The sequence below is a fragment of the Macrotis lagotis genome, chromosome 3, assembly GCF_037893015.1.
Source record: "Macrotis lagotis isolate mMagLag1 chromosome 3, bilby.v1.9.chrom.fasta, whole genome shotgun sequence".
Taxonomy (NCBI): Eukaryota; Metazoa; Chordata; class Mammalia; order Peramelemorphia; family Peramelidae; genus Macrotis; species Macrotis lagotis.
This window is the reverse complement of record NC_133660.1, coordinates 211,302,774-211,325,014: the sequence shown is the minus strand read 5'-3', so window position 1 is coordinate 211,325,014 and position 22,241 is coordinate 211,302,774. Positions and strand designations below refer to the sequence as shown.

General features: G+C 36.0%; 1 protein-coding gene and 1 long non-coding RNA gene across 7 annotated transcripts in view; one reads left to right on the top strand and one right to left on the bottom strand.

Annotated features, from left to right (window-relative positions):
* The window catches only part of SLC2A9 (solute carrier family 2 member 9), a 283,196-nt gene that overhangs the window by 90,839 nt on the left and 170,116 nt on the right, over positions 1 to 22,241 (bottom strand). For all 3 annotated transcript variants that reach the window (XM_074229795.1, XM_074229794.1, XM_074229793.1), the window contains one exon: positions 279 to 380. In XM_074229795.1, the coding sequence (XP_074085896.1) occupies positions 279 to 380 (102 nt within the window). The remainder of the gene's footprint in view (positions 1 to 278; positions 381 to 22,241) is intronic.
* The window catches only part of LOC141518089 (uncharacterized), a 253,311-nt gene that overhangs the window by 134,233 nt on the left and 96,837 nt on the right, over positions 1 to 22,241 (top strand). The gene's annotated exons all lie outside the window — the stretch shown is intronic.

The window sequence follows — 22,241 nt, the reverse complement described above, 5'->3', positions numbered from 1 at the left end:
AGGTTCAGCTAAAAACACAGAGTCTATCATGTAAAACTATAAAGAAGCCTCTGGCAGAGCCAAGAAACAACTAAATTCTTTGATCCAGTCATGGACTACAGCTGTGGATCCTTCTTGGAGGTCTCCAAGAAGGAATTAGAACAGATATATAATTTAGGGATGACTAAAATGAGAACTGCAAACAGGCTATATAAAATTGAACAATCTTCATTCTGAAGAGTTAGGGGGAAATTACCAATCTCGCTGTTACTCTACAACCACAAACAATAGCCCCATACCTGTAGTGTCAGAGTCACTGTAAGGATTCCAAAGAAGAAGGCCATGAGCCCAAAGCCACCAATGAGGAGAGGTCTGCGCCCCACGCGTTCAATGACCAAGCCCTAAAGGAGAAGGTGATAAGAAAGTGATAAGATGTTAGTGCTTCTCTTGAAACCATATTCTAATGGGTGGGGGCAGGGTGAGAATGGTAGACTGGAAAGGAAATCCTTTCTACTAATGGTACAGATCAGCCCATTCATTATCTGCAATTTATAATCTTGGAGAGTTGTGTGGGAATCACTTAATAATTGTTTTGTGAAGGGTAACATAGCCTATATGTGTAAGAAGCAGGATTTGAACTCAGGTCCTTCTGACTCCAAGACTGATTATTTAATACTCAATGACTGCCTCTTAGAATTTTCAGTAGTATTAAAATTCAGAACACTTAATGAAAAGCTATAGATATGAACACGTTCATACAATGGGTCAAGAAAATAAAAAGATTATGACCATTTTGCATCACTAACTAAATAAGGAATGAGGGACTCTTCCTTTTTTCCTTCCTCCCCTGACCATTGGCAGGCTAGTTAATGATATGTGGCAATAGTGTGATGAAAAGAATGATAAGCAAATATTTGAACCTTAGCTTACAGTAGGCTACCATACTATTTGATCAAGAACCTCTGATGCCAATAAGAAGGAACATCTGCCATTTTGGTAAACAAAGTTCTTCCTGAGTACCTAATGTAAATTGAGCTCCTAGAAGGCATGTGCCATGGATCTGGACTGAGACTGGAGAAAGTCAATATTGAAGGGTTAGACACATATTAGTTATTTCATTTCTGTGGGGACATTAGGTAATCACAGATAGGGGGTTCCTCCATATAATGAAATGTCTGCCATTTTCAAGAGACACTTGAGAAATCCCAGTTACACCAAACTATGATGACAGTAATATGTTTAGATTTTTATACAGTTCACCAATTTTTAGAAATGCTAGAAATTTGTGGCAAGGTAAGATGATGTAGGGGGAAGAGCACTGGGCAATGAATTATTATTAACTGTGGATTCTGAGGCTGACTTTGACACCAGTAATTCAATTTTACTCAGCATTTATTAAGCACCTACTATGTATAAAACAATTGTGGTTAGGGGCCTGGAAAGATACAAAGTTTAGATAAGCAATGGTACCTAAATCCAAGGTATTTATTTACAAACCTAATGTCTAAGACTGATACTCTTTAATTCCATATTCTGAAAAATTTTTTTTTCAGTTTCTAATTGAGGTTTGCAAATCTGAGGCCTCTGCCCTCCTGTCCAAGTCTCTCCAGTTATAAATCTGAAGGCAGGCTCTATCTGTGTGAAACAGCCTCATTCCTCTATAATTGCATCTGCAAGTTTGGGCTTTCACAATTGTGTAAACAGAGAAAAAGATCATCCTGGAAAGGTAGGAAACTGGTCTGGTTATCTCTATAAGAAACTGAATAAATTCTTACACTTATGACATTTTGGAAAGAGAAATCCCAATTTTTATAGATGTCTATATCACATCTGCTAACAACATAAGATATCAAGTCAGAAGAGGAGACAGTAATCCTGTTGCTAATTGAATCTATCAGTTCTGACATAGAAATGATTTTATGGATGAGTTAGAGAATCATCATAAAGTAATCAATGAAACCTTTATGTACTAATGTATAACCTGGTTGATTGGCCACCAAAATTTTATGATCCTTTGTGATCTATAAATATCTATAAATATTGTTTCCTCATTATACTCATGGTTGGTATCTTTGATGATACCATTCCCCCCCCCCACCCCGGGTTCGGTAAGATCCTAGAGAATAAAACTTCATGAATAAAACTTTTTGTTATTTCATTTTTAGCCTAAGAAAATTTATAGTTAACAGTAGGAATCTAAACTATCTGTTTAATTGTGGACAATTCTTTTCTAGGTCCTAGTTTGGTCAATATATTTTCTAAAAAATGTCCTTGAATAGGTAATCTCTAAAGTATCTTAAGGCCCTAATGTCTTATAATGTTATGAAAGGCATGCAGGATACTGAAAATTCATGTTCTCTTTCATCTAAGTTATATTACTTTCAGGGTCTAATATACTATTTTTATACTTAATGAATGCTGAAATTAATTATTAATATGGCAGAATCAAACCTAGAACACAAATCTGCTGATTCCCAATCCACTGTTCTTTGTACCAATGTTCCTTTTTTCATAGAACTTAAAATAAAAAATGAAAATACAAGGAATACAAATATACAGTCCACTAGATTGTAAGCTCCTTAAGGGCAGGAATGATCTTTTTATATACCTGCTACTAAGAATAGTGACCAGCATATAGTAGGTACTTAAAAAATAATTGTTGACTGATTGAATATCTGGTAAGTGCATAGAGAGGTACAAAACAAAATCCTAGATGAGGTCCATGGGAAGGATATTATATAGAGAGAATATTTATAGACATAGAGTTTAACTGATATAGTGTTTTCCATACAATATGTCTCCTTTAATATTTATAACAGCTCTGTGATATCAATATTACTTGATGATTATCATCCTATATTATGAAGGAGGAAATTTAAGCCCAGGGATGTTAGGCTACTACCCTTTAGAAATACAACTACTAAGTGTTAGAGGTGTGATTTGACCCCAGTTCTCAAGTTTCAATCTAACACCTTTTCTATTACACCAAGTACTTCTCTATAAGAGGTGCCAATGGGCTAGGAATTTACAAATATGGGTAGGAAATCAAAAGGAGAAGAATGGAGAGGACTTTCCAAGTACAGGAAGTGATGTAGGGAAAGGAATAGGGACAAAGTCCAGAGAACAGAAAGTAACTGTGTTTGGCTAGAGAAAAGACTGGGGAGGAAGCTGGGATGACAACATTGTGGTTTTGGATTGTGGATGATATTGAATTCTAGAACAAGAGGCTGAATATTTTGGCTTTTGAGAGCAAATTAATGCTTGAATATATATATATATGTACACACACACACACACACACACACACACACATATGTGTCAGTTGCTTAGTGAATTCTCCATGGGGATTAGATAGAGTCTGAGCAGGAAATGCCTTGGGGGGGGCGGTTGGGGGATAAGGCACCTAGACTGGGAAAACAACTTTCTATAAAAATGGGGCAGAGTTCTCCAGGATTTCACTGCTCCCCCACAATCTGATTGACACAGAAATGCCCAAAAGGATCATGCTATTGAAGGACAGATTTCCTCCAAATCCAGAAAGAATTTTAGAACAAATTGAAAAAAGAGTCATATTATCATTAAAAAAAATGGCTAGAAAAGTCAAGACAGAGAGAGCTATGACAGTTTGTCAGCTTCCCACTTGGGGTCTAAGACTTTTGTCCCATGAAAGAGGGATGGGGTTAAAAAGCTGTAGCATAAACTCCTTTTCTTGGCACTGAAAGCTCTTCATAACCCAGCTGCTTCCTATCTTCTCAAATGTCTCACACGTGATGGATGCCCCATGGATTTCATGATCAATCTCCATGGATTCTTGAACACAGCTCTATACTTCTCAGCTCCATGTCTTTACACAGGTTATCCCCAATGTCTGTAACGTTCTGCCCCCCCCCCCCACGTCTGACTTCATTTTCCTGCACTCATTTCAGACTTAGCTTAAAGTTCACCCTCAACAGAAGGCCCTTCCCTTTACCTGTTTCTAGTGCCTTCCCTTCTCATATTCCTTTCCATCTATTCTATATAAATTTTTATATAGGTAGAGATTTACATATTGTGTCCTCCTTTTGAACAAAGGAATTTGTTACCCTCTCTCTTCTCTCCACCCTCCCACCTTTGGTAGCTCCAGAGCTTAGCATAGTGCTTGGGACATAATAAGTATTTCATATGTTTATTGACTGACTGACCAACTGAATTGACCTAGGGTTTTCTCTTGTTCTTATAGCTGTGAGACTGTGGGTCCATAGCCTTTTCATCAGCATCTCTCTCTCTAGTTTTTCCCTATCTCTTCTACCCTTCAGACTTCAAGGTTCTATTCTTGATCCTCTTTTTTTTAAAATCCAATCCCTCTTCCTTTACCTAAGATGACTCTTTGGGGTGCTACAATATTTGGGTCTAAGATTTTGGGGCATCCTAAACTCTAGGAGAACCCATGGAAAAAATATAGTAATGCCTTTCAACTGGGGAAATTTTACTTATGTGAATGGATAATCAGAAATTTTTTATTTTAAATGAAATTTCCTCATGCAAATAAGTTACCTAGTAATTGACATATTTGTTTAAAAAAATCTTCCATTTTAATTTGAAGGCTTAAAAATATCCTTTATCCAATTTTTAAGAAAGATCTGTGAATGTGTGATTCATAGGGCACAGTATGGCAAGTGTTATTATTTCCAAGGTTAAAAAAATCCTTGGGTTTCCAAGAGAGCTTTGCTAAATAACCTTAGGAGAAGAGTTCATTTTCTTTCCACATAGGTCTTTGAGGTCAGGAATTAATTATTTCTTAGCATCTCCTACAAAGCTAGATGCAGAGTAAGCATTCTGGAATACATACTGAATTTAATACTTACCAAAGAAAAGTGCCATTATTTTGAAATGTCTGGGACCATTAAAAAAAGACTTTTACATTAGGATTGAATTTGCTAACATTTTTCATCACAGGACAATAGGTCATATGGTTACAAAGTCAGGAGATGTGGCATGCTACAGAGGAATCAGCCCTGAATTCCAATTCCAGCCCTGGCATCTGTGTGACCCGGAGCAAATCATTTTCCTACTTGGATCTTGATTTCCTTCCAATGAAGGGACAAGTAGCCAATCTCTAAAGTTTCTTCTGTTTTTCACTTGGATGATACTGTGAAATAGTGATTGCCTGATGTTTCAATAAATACTTTTTTTTAATTGCACCTTTTTTTCTGTCTTTGAGAGATTTGAGTAATCTGTTGTCCATTTTTCTTAATGACCAAGGATTTCTAAATAAGAAAAGTTAATCTTTTTCTGTGAAGGGATAAAGCAGAAGCAGACTTTTATATGAATATGGGAGGAGCATTTGTATATCCTACCCATGATTATATCTACTATTTGTTTTTTTTTAATTTATATTCTCTTCCTTCCCCACTGGGGGGAAAAGACACATTGAAAACAATATGCATTGTTAATCAAAACAAATTCCCATATTGTCCACATCCAAAAATATGTGTTTCTCTATACATTTAATCCAAAAGGGAGCACAGATTGTGGAATATGATATTTCAAAAGTCAAAAGATATGAGCTTGCAACCAAGAATAATTTACTCAGAAGATAATCCTACATAGGAAAAAGCTGTCTCTTTGTCATTCTTATTTATATCATATATAATCTGACATAACTTTATTTAATAGATGTCAGAGATCTCCAAAATCCAAAATGTATAAATTTACTTAAATTTCCTCATGTTGTATTCATTCTTCCTCCCTGGGTTGCCTACCCTTCAACATGGCTCTGTTCATTTCGTTTCCATTGAAAAAATGTATAATCAGAGGAAGGACTGTTGGGAGTCTGGCAGAAGCCACTTAATTATCTGTTTTCTAACAGTCTGACAAACTTGACAAAGAAAACTATCTTCAGTTACTGCCATTGGGCTAGAGGGTAGTGAAGGAAACTGTCTAATGGAAGGTCACCATTCAGAAGCTTAGGGAATATGGTGCCATCAAAGTCAGTACATGTGAAAGCCTGTCAAGTCTTGACACAAAAACTTAGGCATAAGGAGGAACAACGTCATGTGAAGGTCTTTATAAGCTGGTGAGGAGTTAATGAGAAGATCAGAAGTATCAAGTGGGCAGTGAGACTTCTCTAAAGAAGCAGAATGACTAGGATATCTTGGACTGGAGATCCATTTTATCCATGAGTTTTACAGGTTTTAAAAATTTATTATATTCCAAAGGGCTTTCATATCTATTATCTATTTGACCTTTTGTGTCAGTTCTCTGAGGCACACAGAGGTTAGTTGATTTGTTTAAGGCTCATTATTCAAAAAGTTGAGAATAGAAATGTCTCTCATTAGTCTCAACTCTGAATTTACTCAACTATGCCATCTCCCCCACTCTCATCCTACGTCTGAATTGCTGGTTTGAACCAATTTTTGAACTGGAAATTCTCATCTCTCCCAAATCCTGACATAGTGCATAGTAGATTCACATATGTGTATATAATTATTGTGGATTCATAAATGCATATATTTGCAAAAAGAATACATCTGAAACGAACCTATCATGTTCAACTGAAAAATGACATTGAGGAAACAGTCAGGAACATGAAACCAACAAAAACATTGAAGAGAAAAAGTAAAATTAGGATGTTTATATCCTTACCATTTCAATAGGTAATCACATTATCCTCTAATGAAACTTTCTCATTTTCCTTGTCACAGCAAAGTTTATCATGTCAAAAGGGATTATTGTAAAGGTCATATCTCAGTAACTATTAAAATTTTATCACAGACATTAACTCAAAATGAATACCAACATCTGAAGGTTATTAATGTAAACTATAGGTTTTAATCAGACTGTATTTGATCCAGGAAATCATGGATGGAGGGCCAAAGGTAGAATCAGAGGACCCAAATTTCAAAAACCTGGTTCTGTTCCTTAATTGACTTCTTATTGTTGCTGCTATGTTGCTGTTATTTTCCTTTTCTGGGCTTTGGTTTTCTCATCTATAAAATGAGGAGTTTGAATTAAATGATCTCTGAGGTTCTTTCTAGTTAAAAAATCTGAAGTTTTTGATCCTATAACTTTATAAGAATCCTGTTGCTGAAATACTTAACATCTATAATGGAATGCAAATGTGAAAGATCATACTGTTTTCAATTTCTATTCTGAATTTGTGGTCACTAATAGTCATATATTCATATACAAAATTAAGTCTTTAAAGTCTCTCATTTTTTCTAGAAGATTTGAGATATCCTCAAAGGGGACTGAAGAGATTGGACAATTAAGGAAAAAAAACACGATGTGAGAAAGATACGAAAGTTCTCAATTTTAATGGAGTAATACATTTCACTCTGAGAAGAAGCTAAAAAGAAATAAAAATAAAAAAAAACTTCAAGTATTTGAGGATTCTTCCCTTCCCTCTCTGCTTCACATTCTCCTACCATACATATATAAATTTTTGTTTTTGTTTTTTCAAGGCAATGGAGTCAAGTGACCTTTTCCAGTTCACCTAAACTAGCAAGAATCAAGTGTCGGAGTCTGAATTTGAACTCAGGTCTTTCTGACTCCTTCACTGCACCACCTTAATTAAAAATTCCATTCTGCCTCATCAGATCCTTTCCCTTCTTTGTTTTCTCTCTGAAGTACTTTTATTTTCAAAGAACATTCAAAACTATCCCTTCTAGGTGATACATACATACATATATATATATACACACACACACACACACACACACACACAAACAACATACAAAGGTATTACTTGTCATTGACAAAAATACAACTGTAGCACACTCTTAAAAACGAGTGCCAGATTCCCCCTCCCCAAAGGCATCCTTACTAGAAGCCATCATTTGTTGTAGTTCTTGTGGCCATTTTTTTAATGGAGGAGCTGCATAGTTCATTTGCCATCGCTGTTTACCGTGCTAGACGCTTAATCATTGGGCTTCCTGGATAAGGTTTTATTCTTTATAGCAAACTTCCTATCTTTCCTTCCAGTGATTTCATTCCCTTGCTTCACAGTCTTTGATTGGCACTTTTCAGATTGCAGCCAAAATCTAATGCAAACAATAGCTGGCTCCTCTGCTGTTTTCAGTGAAAGACTTTCAAGTAGAAATTTAATTATCAACAAGCCTTTATTTTAATCTAATTATCTAACTCTTCATTCAGATACCCTCTCCTCACTCTACTGGTTGCATATGCCATCTTCTCTCAAGATCTGAGACTAATACACTGAATTGCTTTTGATTAGCAATTAGCTGATTCCTAACAAGCTCTAATTCAGCTAGAAACTGTCTTGAGATTCACACATAGAGTTCATGTGTGAATGGATTCTAAGTAGAAAAGTAGTTACTAACAAACCACTATATTTATTTAATTCTAATTAACTAATTTTTCTCTCCTTCCTGATGGAGGACAGACTGATTAAACTCTTCTCTGATCATAGACCCTCTGATCTAACCTGAAAACAATGACCTTTCTTACTCTCCTCCTTTTCCCCTTTCCCACCCTACTCCCTATTTCTCAGTTCACCATGAAATTGTCTGTTCCTCCCTGGACCTCAGATTTGTCAACTGTATAATAAGAACATGGGATGATCACTTGGGTCACTATCAGTTCTACCATATTTTTGTTCTGTATTCTATTCTTAAATCCCTTACAGCTCAAAGGCTCTGTGATCATTATTAGCTACAGAGTGACAGTAATAAGACCCCCATGCCAACCTGTCATTTCCATAAGCAAATTCAGATTCAAATTCACCAGACATTTGGTATGCATCTACTCTGACAAGACTATGAGCTAGATGCTGAGAATTCAAGGACAGATAGAACCTAGACACTGTTCTTAAGTTCTCAAGAAACATTCAGTAAAGCAGAGGAAAAATTAGTACATAAAAATCTGTGATACCAGGTAAAATGGAGATTGGGACACAGGAAAGGTCCAGGCAAAAGAGTACAAGTAATTTGAAGTTAGAAGAATGACTTTTTTTAAAAGATCTTTTCAGAATATAAAACGTTATACATAAATCTATGATTTTGGTTCTAATTCTACATTATTAGATGTAATTAAGTCAGAATTAGGGAAATTGGGAAAATTTTTCTTCTAATTTCATAAACAATTCCCACATTTTACTATCTGTGTTAATTTCTATAAATGTAAATACTTTATTTTATATATATATATATATATATATATATATATATATATATATATATATATATATACAAACAAACATTTTATAGTACCTGCTAATGGAATAATAGGTAATAGGTAGACAGAACATTTTCCAGGTAAGTAAGTATTGTTTTTTCCACATTTAATTGTGCTTAATTGTAGTCACTTACAGCACTCAAAAATATCATTGGTTAGTTTTCAAATGGGAAATGCTTGTAGGAACAATGCAACACCAATTAGCTCAATACAGCATCTGTGAATTGAAATATTAGGCAGCAAGTTGGGGATATTACATATACTTTATGTTTCTTGTTCTTGGGTCTGTTAAAATTTCCTCCTAAACTATCCCTTATTAGTACATGAGGTAGATGAACTGATCTGTAATGGGACTAGGTTACTTAGTATAGCCATCACTATGATGGTCATTGGTTACAATGAGCCAAACATCATGAAATTAGCCCAAATGAAGCAATAAGTTTGTTTACTAGGAGATCATTGTACATAGGAAGAGAAATGATATCAATTGTGAAAGACCTGGCTACTCTGATCAATACAATGATCCAAGACAATTTCAAAGGCCTCATGATGACAAAATGCTATCCGCCTCCAAAAAGAGAACTGATGAACTCTGGTTGCAAATTGAAGTATAATTTTCTTCTTTATTTTTCTTGATTTCTTTTGAAATATGACTAACATGAAAGTAAATTTTGAATGATTTCATATGTATAATTCACATAGTGTTTACTTTCTCAATGGATCAGGGAGGGGGTAGAAGAAAGGAGAATTTGGAATTTAAAAATTTAAAAAGAAAAGAATCCTAAAAAGCTTTTTTTTTTTAAAATAAAGCTAAATAGTTCAGTTTCTCTTTTTGTCTTGGAGGTAACATGAGAGCCATTGTATTTTATTGAGGCATGCTCATATTCATATTTTTAAGCAAAAAATATTGGCAATTTTGTGGAAAATTTATTAGAATAAGAAGAAATGCAGGCTTTTGCCAAAGGTCACAAAACCTCAGTTTAAATCTTAGCTTTGATACCAAATCAATTCAATTCTATAGTCCAATCTTTCCTTTACAGTCTGTTGTTTCTCTATAACAGAGGACTCACTTCTAAGGAGAATATTATCAGTCTTGGAGTGACTTGGTGACATTGTTATGGTGAGATAAAGGATGCCATCCCTCTGTTGGTTAAGAATTTTTTTGGTGACAGAAGTAGAAGAGATATATATATCTCTGAAGCCAATGGGAGAGGCATAATACAATGAGAGTGAGACAAACAGAATCTAATGCCACAGAGAAATGAAAATATCATAGATATAGATCTAGAAGAGACCTCAGAATCCTCCTTATAGAGGAGGCAACTAAGGCCCAGGAGATGGAGTTATTTTCCTAAGGGACATACAGGCAATAAACAACATTTGGACCCAGGTCCTCAAACTGGTGACTAAGTGAAAGAGTGAATTTAGCAATTCCAATTTTGTAGGAGAAGAATAACATTAGGGTAAAAAGGAGAATCGTGGCTATTTTTATTCTGAGAAGAAGATGTAAAAATAATAAAAGCTAAAACAGAAGTCATAGAAGCAAACAAAAAAATTGTTTTATTTTTCAGGTGACCTCTATTTAGAAACACACTTTCCCCCCCCTATTATGAGTTGTAAAGCTCTTCTGCAGCATAATAAAGATAAAAGATGTTAACATAATAGAAGCAGGCAATGTTTAAATGCATGTAAAATAAAAACATCAATCCTTCCTATTAAAACTAAGTCATATCATAAATATTACATATTCTTCTCTGGAGCTTAGGTAAGAAAGATTAGGTAAGAAAGAAAGAACAAGAACATGAGTATATTTTTGTGCTATTTTTATAAATGGAACTTATTCATAGAACACTTTGTGAATCTCCTCTTAGAGGAACCAGATAAGAAGTTAGTCATTTTCTCTGGGGGAGTATGATGAGTCAGGTCTATGGAGAAAAGCAGACATATACTGGAACCCATTCATATTTGCTTTCATATTTTATAAAAAGGCAGGCAATACCAGGAACAAGAACTCCAGACTTGGAGTCAGAAGACAGATTCAGTACTGGCCCTGCCTCTGATGATCTACATGACCAGAAGCAAGTCATTTTGCCTCTCTGACCCTTAACTTCCCTACCTGTACTTCACTATTTCAACATTCCATGATTAGTTGGTATAGATATTTCCTCCAATGACAAGGATCAGAAACCTTTTATGATGTAGTTTCAATAGTTCCTGTGGACAAAAAAGGCATGATTCTAAAGTCAATTAAGTTATAAAGTTCTCCAGTTTAGCTAGGTTGACCTTTGGGTGACAAACAAAATATTCATCACTAGACCTGTCCTTGAAATCCTTGAAACTTGGTAACCACAACCTTGAAACCAGAACATGTGTTCCATTGATATATTCTTCAAGGATCCTGAGCTAACTCCTCTCTACTAAGAGACATAGTGGCAGGACTTTAGATTTAGAGAAAAGAGAACCTGGGTGTAAAGGCTCTGCCAGTTGCTACCTATATGACCTTGGTCAAATCACACACATCTAAGATCCTCAATTTCCTCTTTGGTAAAACAAGTAGCTTGAACTAAATGATGACCTTTTTCATCTCTAAAAGGAGGATGATACTATTTGCTCTGCTAATACTTATAGAACACCTTGTTTTGAATCCAGATTCTGCTGATTTTTATAAAATGTAAAAACCTAAAGAAACACAAGCTATTACTATTATTATTATTACTAGTTATTACAAAAGTTGTTATAGACCAATTGGTTAATAAATCAGAAAATGCTAGGAAAATATGAGCTCTACTCTACCACTTTTTATAATAACCCTAGAGTAGTCATTTCCCTTCTCTAGGTCTCAGATCCTCCTCTGCAAAATAAAGATGGACTAGTTCATCTTTGAGGTATCTGCATCTCAGATATTTGTTGATTTAAAAACAGTGTAAAAATCTGAAAAGTTGAAATTTTTTCCATTCCATTTTTTGGATAAAACTTCATCTTCTTCATCTTTCAAACCATATTAAAAGAATCTCCCCATTTTATCTTCCTCTATAGTCAAAAAAAGAAAGGCATGGAACAAGTATGTATTACATATCTATTATGTGTCAGGATGCTGGCGCAAACATGCACATATATTTAAATTTTTATATTTTATTTTTCCAAATTACAATAAAACAATTTTAAACCTTTGTTTTTGCATTTTTGAATTCCAAATTCTCTCCCAACCTTCCTTTCCTCCCCTCTCACTGAGAAGAAAAGCGATTTGATATCCAGTCATACAAAACCTATTTCCATAATAGCAAATAAATAATTATAAAGCTCATCTTATTTGATCTTTACAACAAACTTTGAAAGTAGATGCTATTATCTCCATTTTACATTTGAGAAAACTAAGTCAGACAGAGATAAAATGACTTGTCCAGTGTCACACAGTTAGTAACTGACTGAGGGGAGATTTGAACTCAGGTCTTTCTGAACCTAGGTGCAACAGTCTACCCACTGAGACTGCACCTCCCTATGGCAAAGGGGAACTTTCTTTTCCTCAAGGGCTGATTTCTTTATTTTTTTCCTTTAGATTCTCTTCGCTGTTCCCTCCCTAGGATTTGGTACCTGCAGTCATTTCTATTTTTATCTATCTCCTATTGTTCCTACAAAGCAAAAACAAAAACAAAAACAAATACACAAAAACTTGCCTGCCCTCCATTTTCATACTCCACCTCCATTCTTTGGAATCTCAGATTCATAATGGACTGTTGACTCTACCTCTGGAAGAAAACTTAAAGATCATCTTAGCTTCATTTGACCAAGGTAATCAGCAGGAAAAATAGGACTTGAACCCAAGTGTTCTGACACCAACTACAACACTTATTCCAATATATTACACTAAAGAGGCAGTGTGACATAGTGGATAGAACATAGGATTTGCCTTTGACAAGTGTGTCTGTGAGGCTCAAGCAAATCACATAACCTCTCTGTGTCTCATTTTCCTCATGTAAGTGAGGGAGTGGGTTGAGTAGCTTCTAAGTTCCTTCTCATTCTAAATTTGAGAATCTTCTCTTATATTCCCATCTCTTTCCCAGAGGGAGTTAGGTGGTACAGTGGGTAAGGTAGGAGACCTGTAATTAGGTAAGCTTTGAGTTCAACTTTGGTCTGAGATACTTATTAGTTGACTTTGACTAAGTCAATTAAACTTCTTTTTGCCTCAGTTTCCTCAGGTATAAAATGGGGACAATAACAATACTGGTCTTGCGGGATTGTTGTGAGGATCAAATGAAATAAAGTTTCTAAAGCACTTAGAACAGTACTTGGGATACAGTTGGTGTTCCATAAATGATGAATCTCTTTCCTTTTCCCTACCAGTTGTCACAGTGCCCTGACTTAATCCACTGAAAAGATCCACCATCTTTCAGACCTCATCCTTCTTGACTGAGAGAACATTATAATTCAGCAAAAGGAACATGGGCTTTGGAGTTGAGGACCTGGATCCAAATTTTGTTTATTGCCTGTGTGTCCCTTAGGCAAATGACTCCATCTCCTGGGCCTTAGGTGCCTCCTCTATAAAGAGGGCTCTGAGGTCTCTTTCAGATCTACATGTATGATCTTTTCATTTCTCTGCAGTGTTAGATTCTGTTGGTTTCTCTCCCATTGGCTTCAGAGATAGATCTCTCTTCTACTTCTGTCATCAGCACACCACTGCTCACCCAGATGCCCATGTTTTATTAATTTCATCTCTAATATTCAAGAATTTATAAAAACTGCATGGTATTATTTGCCCAAGAAAGGGAGTGAATTCCAGATGTCAATAATTAATAGATGTTCCTTTAAACCCTTCTAGAACATTAATATTTTTCCTCATTTTAATTACTTTTATGCCAGATTCAACCCAAGATCATATTTGTCATCTATATTCACTTTGCAAAGTCTAGTTAGTAGGAAAAAACCTTTTGAGTCTATTAAAATTTTTACTCTAGAAAGCATCAAATATATATGGAGCCTTAACTTCCATCATGGGACACAATTGTGAATAAGAAGTACTGATGATGAATTCTTTTGTTTTTTTTTTAAACTGTGCATTGTATTCTTTATTTTATTTGTTTATATATAATTTACAGTATTTTATATTACTTTCTATTTATAATAGAGGGCCTTAGACCTGGAAGGCTCTTTCAAGGGCACCAAGTCAAACACCCTAATTCTACAACTAAGGAAACTGAAGCTCATAAAAGCCCCAAACTCTTTCCTGACCTATAGTCACAAATCTCTGTTTACTTGCTATCTTGAACTGGATGTCTCATAGTTGTCTGAAACTCAAGATTTCCAAAACTACTTTTTTAAATCTCTCCATTACCTCTGAAAAAATCGTACCCTTCTGAACTTTCCTATTACTATTGACATCACTGCCATCCTCACCATCATTCAGTCTCACAACCTAAGCATTATCCGCTATTCCTCACATCCTTCCCACAGTTAATCTGCTGTTAAGTTGTACTGACAATGCCTTTGTAACACCTTTTGTCTATTCCCCATTCTCTTTTCTGAAAATGCCACCATCTTGGTGAAGGTTCTCATTACCTAAACCATGGACTTACCACAATAGCTCCCTGGCTGGTCTCCCTGTTCCAAGTCTCTTCCTTCTATAGCCTATACTCCATTCAACTATTAGTGTGCCTTTCCTAACCATGCCCTTCTCCTACTCAAGGTACATCTGTGACTCCCTATCATCTCCTCAATCATATATCAAATACTCTGATGTTCAAAGTTCTTCATACCTGACTCTCTCCTACCTTCCAGTCTTCTTCAGTGATGCTGGCCTCCTTGGTGTTCCTTTCAGAAGATAATACCTCTTCTGAGTCCATGTAAGCCCTTGGCTTTCTCCCATGCCTATAATTCTCTTCCTCCTCATCTTCCCCTCCTGCCCCCCACCCCGGCTTTTTTCAAGTCCCAGTTAATTCCACCTTTGACAAGAAGCCTTTCTTTGTCCACAGTACTACTAGTGCCCTACATCTGATGCTACTCCAATTTGTCCTGCACATATCTTCTTTGAAAAGTTGGGGCAGCTGGGTGGATAGAGCACCCACCCTGAAAGTCAGGAGGACCTGAGTTCAAATCCAGCCTCAGCCCCTAAATAATTGTCTGGCTGTGTGACCTTGGCTGAGTCACTTAGCCCCATTGCCTTAAATAAATTTTAAAAAAAGATAAAAGAAAAATGTCTCCTTCATTAGAATGGAAGTTCCTTAAAGGAAGGTACTATTTTGCCTTTCTTTGAATCCCTCCTGCCTATCACAGTCACTGTACTTAAGACCTGTTCACTTCCTTGATTCAGAGAGATATTAGAATCATGTATTTAGAATTGGGAAGTGACTTTACAGAGTATCTTGTCTCCTTGCTCATTTTTTTTCAGATGAGAAAACTGAGGACTGGAGAAACTATGTGACTCACTTGCCCATGGTTACACTGGTAGAAAGTAGCACATTGGTTAGCACAGTCTTTGAGACTCAGTCTCCAGAAACAACAATAGTCCTGGGCCTTGATTTTCTTTAAATTTCCTGTGACTTCCTTCACACCATAAGACTAGATGCTATATCCTTGGCAAGAGAGAATAAAATTTACCAGAAGTTCATTCTGTTTTGACTGAATGCTACATGAACAGATTCAATTTGCAAAACCAGCTGTTTTCACAAGAAGTCAATTATTTAAAACTGCCAAAAATAATGAATGATGATGTCCTGGGTGAAAATTGCATATGGATAAAATGAACAATGCCCTTTCCATTTTTAATTGTATTAAGCCTCAAAGTCATTTTAATAGGTTGTCAAAATCATTGTAGAAATAGGTTTGTGACAAAAGAAACAGAAACAATTCTTTTAGGTCGGCAGTGACTGCACAAAGACGTTTTATGGTTGGTGATGCTTTTTCATTTGTTATAAACCCAGGAATAATGGATTCTTCCACTGAAGTCTGACTTTAATGCCTCATCAGAGTATGGAGGTGACCCTGGGTTATTGATTTCTATCCAAGAAATGCATAAGCTTGTATAACTCCAACACCAACACAAGTTTCAAGGACTCATTCAAAAGAAAGAAGGGAAGAAAGAATTTATAAAATCACCATTAATGGGACAGGCATTGTGCCGAGTGCTTTCCAAGTATTATGCCATTTGATACTCCAACCACCCTGCAAGGTAAATGCTATTATTTCTGATTTTACAGTTGAGGAAACAAACAGAGGTTAAGTGACTTGCTAAGAAATTTCTGATTTCATTAGATTGTAAACTCCTTGAGGTCACTTTCGCCTCTTTTTGTATCCCACCCCAGCTCTTAGTAGAGTACCTGACCCACAGTATGCTCAACTTAACTTAATAAATGTTTATTGATTGAGGCTGAATTTGAACTTGGGCTAATAATGTTCAATCCACTGTTACACCTGTATGCCTTGCTCCTAAATGTGGACTAATTATAAATGGGGGGGGGGGGGGAACCTATATAAGTTCATAGGGATTCATCATTCTGTTGAACTTTTTAGCCACATATTCCAGAAGGCTACCTATTTATTAACTTTATATAAGAGTTGTGATCCATATTGTGAGGATAGTCTCCACTTGCATAAAGCGACATTTTAAATCCTTGATTTATTAAAGCAAGAAGTAATGACTTCACTATTGGTCACAGAATCACAGAGTTCTAGTTCAGAGGTTCTTAAGCTGGAGTTGTTGAATTTTTTTTTAAAAAAATGGACAACTGACTTTCAATATATTTGGTTTTCTTTTGTATTTTATTTTATTTTATGTATCTTTTTACCTTATTCAGAAGAATCCCTAAACTTTGCTGGATTATACAAGGGATCCATGATACAACAAAGGTTAGGATTCCCTATTCCTTAAGTCATTTAATCTATTCTGACCCCTTATTTTAAAGATAAGGAAACTGAGACCCAAGAGGTTACAGGGTTTGCTCCAGATCACAAGGTAGCAGAGGGCAGAGCCAGACTTTCAGGTCAATTCCAGTTTGCTTTACATCTGCAAGAGCCTGAATGCTTTGAAGAAGCATTTTTCAAGTGACCTTCTGATCCTGTGATTATATTTAGTTTCATTTCTTTTCATACACTCAAGATTCTGGGAAACTTGATTATAAGGAAAATGTAAAAATGTCATCTTGCTGCCTTTATTTTTTCATTGTACCATAGATTTAAAGAAGGAATAAGCTTTATTGATCCCTCTCATTAGCTGGATAAGGAAGCCAGAAAGGGTCTTTAGAAGTTATCTTGACTATCTCCCAAATTGTCATAAAAGGGAAAGTCTACTAAAGAGGTAAAGTCATTTGCCCAAGATCACTCAGTGTGTAACAAACCTATGATATAAACCCACATTAGATTCTAGGACTCCAAATCCATGACTATATCATGCTGCCTTCCTTTATTTTGAAAATAGCTTACATTTCTATAGCACTTTACTTTGTATAAAATGCTTCTTCACAATAATGCTCACAGGAAGTACCAATAATCTTATTCTAATTTTATAAATGGGAGCAGATAAGTGGCACAGTGAATAGACTTTCCGACCTGAAACTCAGGAAGACTTATTTTCCTGAGTTCAAATCCAGCCCTAGGCACTTACTAGCTGTGTGATTCTGGACAAATCACTTAACTCTTTTTGCCTCAGTTTCCTCATCTATTAAATGAGCTGTGGAAGGAAATGACAAACTACTTTAGTATCTTTGTCAAGAAAACCACAAATGAGTTCATAAAGAGTCAGACACAATTGAAATGATTCAACAACAACTACTACCCCTAAATTAAACTATGCATATCCATGACTAGAAGTCAAAGGTAGATACAAATATTTGATATATACCCAAATGATAATGGCATCACTCATTGAGGCAGAACTACAAATAAAGTGAGTACACATTGACTGAAAAGTGGTTGAAAAACTTTTACAAATATAATGAATATCAAAGTACTCTAAGAAATAAAATCATAGAAAAAAGAAAAGTGTGAATGTAGAACAAATAAGCAGAATCAGGAGAATAATTAACACAATTTTTGACAATGGTTAAATTAAAATATTATTAAAGGAAAGTTTAACTTTGTGTAAAGGGGAACCCCTCCCCTCCCCCACAGACAATGAAGCCTTTGAGAAAAGATTATGAAACTCATGGCAGGGAGGTAAGGCATCACTCTATTACCCTTTGCTCTGCCCAGATGATGATTGGAATGGTGAGTTTGGCTCTGGACACCCTATTATAAGGAAGAAATTTTCAAGCTTTGGTGTGTCCAGAAAAAGTTAGCCAGGCTGGTAAGGGGATTGACTATAGAGGAGGTGATGTGAAGATCTACTCAAGGAATTAGAACATTTAGTTTTGAAAAGAAAAGTCAATATGTAGAACAAAAAGAAAAAAAGAAAAGTAAGTAAGTCAGCTAACACATATTAAATACCTACTATGTGTCATATATACTGGACTAAGGACTGGAGATTTGAAGAAAGGCAAAAACAGTAGACTTCAAAAATTAAACTCTAATGGCAGGATAATGTGCAAACAACTCCCTACAAACTAGAAAGGATACATTGGAGATAATCTCAAAGAAAAAGTACTAAAATTAAGGAAAACTGGAAAAAGACTTCTTGCAGAAGGAAGAATTTTAGCTGAGACTTGAAGAAAATCAGAGAAGGTAGGAAGGGAGGTTGGGGGGGGTCAACCAATGAAACTGCACAGATTTAAAAGACAGATTGTTTTCTGAGTGGAACAGCAAGGAGGCCAAAGTCACTGGATAATAGAGAATATGTAAGGTATAACAAGATTGGAAAGGGAGGAAAGGTCTAGGTTTTTGTTTTTTGTTTTTAGATTTTTGCAAGGCAATGGGGTTAAGTGGCTTGTCCAAGGCTACGCGGCTAGGTAATTATTAAGTGTCAGAGGTCGGGCTTGAACCCAGGTACTCCTGACTCCAAGGCCGGTGCTCTATCCACTGTGCCACCTAGCCGCCCCCTAAGGTCTAGATTTTAAAAGCCAGGTAGAAGGGGCAGCTAGATAGTGCAGTGGATAGAGCATCAGCCCTCAAGTCAGAAATTGATACTTAATCTTATTAGCTGTGAGACTTTGGGCAAGTTACTTAATTTCATTGCCTTGCAAAAGGCAGGGGGAAAGCCAAGAAGAGGATTCTGTATCCAAAGCAATAGGGAGCCACTGGGATTTAATGAATAGGAGAGTGAGATGATCCAGAAGTATGCTTTGAGAGAAGAATTAAGATTAAAGATCTCCTTAAGGGTCATTCATCTAGCCTAAAACCTTATTTTCCAGAGAGGAGAAACTGAAACCCAGAGAATTAAAGTGAATTGTCTAACATCACATAGAAAGAGCTAGGAACTGAACCTAGTTTTTCTAAATTCAGTGTTCTTTCTAGTCCACCATGCTTAGATTTAAAACTGTCTTCCATCTTCAAATTCCATTTTATTTCTACTATATCAATCTGTATTTGGCATCAAACTACTGGATTCTGGGGACTGGGAATGGCCTTTGCTTCAATAGTCCACCTAGTTTTATGATAAAACTCAAAACAATATTGGAAATGACTCCATTTCTTTCTTGTTCACCCAGATGTTATATAAGTTAAATTCTCATCAGTGTTTTGTATACTTCCCAAGTCTCTTTTAGAGTGAAAGTTACTGAAACAGGAAATATTAGAAGTTCCCAAAATTATAATTCAGATGCCCTGAAAACATAAAGTAGTTCCCTTTGGAAGCCCCAAGACACCCATCATTCCTTGGTTTGCCTAGAACAGATTCATGGAGAAACAGTAACACAAAGACAAGCCTAGACAAAATTGTCCCTAATTCTTTAAATCCAGAAATTGATTTTTTTAGGGTTTTTTTTGCAAAGCAATGGGGTTAAGTGGCTTGCCCAAGGCCACACCTAGGTAATTATTAAATGTCTGAGGCCACATTTAAACTCAGGTACTCCTGACTCCAGGGCCAGTGCTCTATTCACTGTGCCACTTAGCCGCCCCAAAAAATTGATTTTTAAAGTCAACTCTTTCCTTCCACAAGCCTGTAGACAGAGATTGCATGTTTTCATTATTATTGGCAATAAGATTAAGTAGTGAGTGAGGGGGTGACCATACTTTTTCAAAAAATGTATTTATTTGCAAAGTATGGAGATACAAAATACCAGAGATACAAAGAGAAAAAAGCAAGACTGCCTAATCCCAAGGAATTCACATTGTAATAGGAGAAGATCCACACAGTAGATTTTGGGTGCAAGTCAGATGGAAAGACTCCATGGTCCTTAGTGTGCAGTTGACAAGGAAAATCTTTAATATAAATTCTACTAATAAAATCACATCCACTTCTGATGCTGATCCATTTGAGAGTCATAATACGTACTTTGGTGATGATGATTTCTTAGTTCATATGAATAAATCTCCTTAATTCCTATTATTCTCTAAAGTAGGAAGTGTTAAAGTATTATCCTGTCCCTTGACAGGTGAGGAAATAGCCTGAGAAAAATTAAGTGACTTACTCAGGATCCCACAACTAGTAAGTAGGAGAATTGGTAAGTGAATTCAGGTCTTTGGGCTCTGGGTAGCCTGCTGCTTCCATTACTACATATCCTACCCCACCCCACCCCCCTGGGCCAATTTTGAGTCTAGTTGGACACTTTTTCTACAGAAACTCATATTGATGGAAGACAAAGAGCAGAACTTAATGAATCCTCTACAATAGGTTAATGCAGCATTTTCAATAAATAGTATGAGGCCTGACACTTCAAGACAGTCTATGACATTTCATTTCAAAGAACTGGGAGATCACATACATTTGGCTGAAGATCCTCTCTTATCATTGAAGACACCAGGAGTCCTAAATATCACTGTAATTTTCTCCCTGTAATCATAATCTCAGAAGGGAATACCCTTTCAAACAGTCATTTTCACATTGAGGAGGGAAATAATAGGGAGCACTGTTTTGGAAGATAGTGATGCTGTGGAAAGTGGAAGGGATTGGAAGTGGGAAGTCTTGCCTCATTATTTGGATAGATCTCTTTATTTCCCCACCTTTAAAAGGAGAAATTAGCTTTGTAGAAACTTTAAAATATGTAGAGTCCCTTTTCCTGGCTCCCTCAATCTCCGCAGGCAAGCATTGGAGGGACAGGAGACATAGATGACAAAGGGGACAAATACTTCATCAAGATCCCCAAGTACTCCGTTTATTCACCAAAACACCAGTGCCTAAATATCTTTCCAGTCTCTAATCTACTCCTACTCCTGTGGCACTTAGTAAAATAATATTCTGGTGTTCAAGGACACCAGGTGAAGATAATTCACAATACTTCCATACACAATGGCTCCCAACAGAAGCACAAGCACAGGAGTTAAGAGAAACATAACAGTCATGAATGATCATAAAGTACTAAACAAGGATAAATGTCTTACATTCTACTATGGGGAGATGATTCATCTGTCCCTTCAGAACTCTATCAACATTAAGGATCATAAATGGAGTCTAATTAGACAATGGACCTGGAAAAGGTTATGATATATTTGGATGAAAGCATGGAAAGGAAGAGGAAGAGGAATATAATGGGAAGGGGGAAAGGAGAGGGAAGGAGAAAGTTCTTGTATAGATGGATATACACATAGAAGTTTGTATATAAACAAGGAAGAAGGATGGGGGAGTGGGCCACACTTGAAATTTTAGTTGAACAGGTCAAAAGAAGGCAGAATAAATACATTTACACAGTTAGTACAGAAATATATTTGATTTAACCAGGAAACAGAGAAAGAAGAGAAGAGAAATGGAAGATAAGAGAGAAGATATATTGGGGGGGGGGATTTATTCTAAGCAAAACAAACTCCAAGTCTATGCAAAAAATATTTAAAGCAGCCATTTTTTGCAGCAGCAGAAAATTAAAATTTGAGGGGCTAACTATTAATTGAGGAATGGCTGAATGTTATGATATTTAAATGTGATGGAATACTATTGTGCTGTAATGATGATTATGGTTTCAGAGAAACCTGGAAAACTTTGAAAAGGCAGAGGAAAGTAAGCAGAACCAGGGGAATAATTTCTGTCAATATTACTGTAAAAACTAGCTGCTTTGAAAAAAATAAGAACTCTA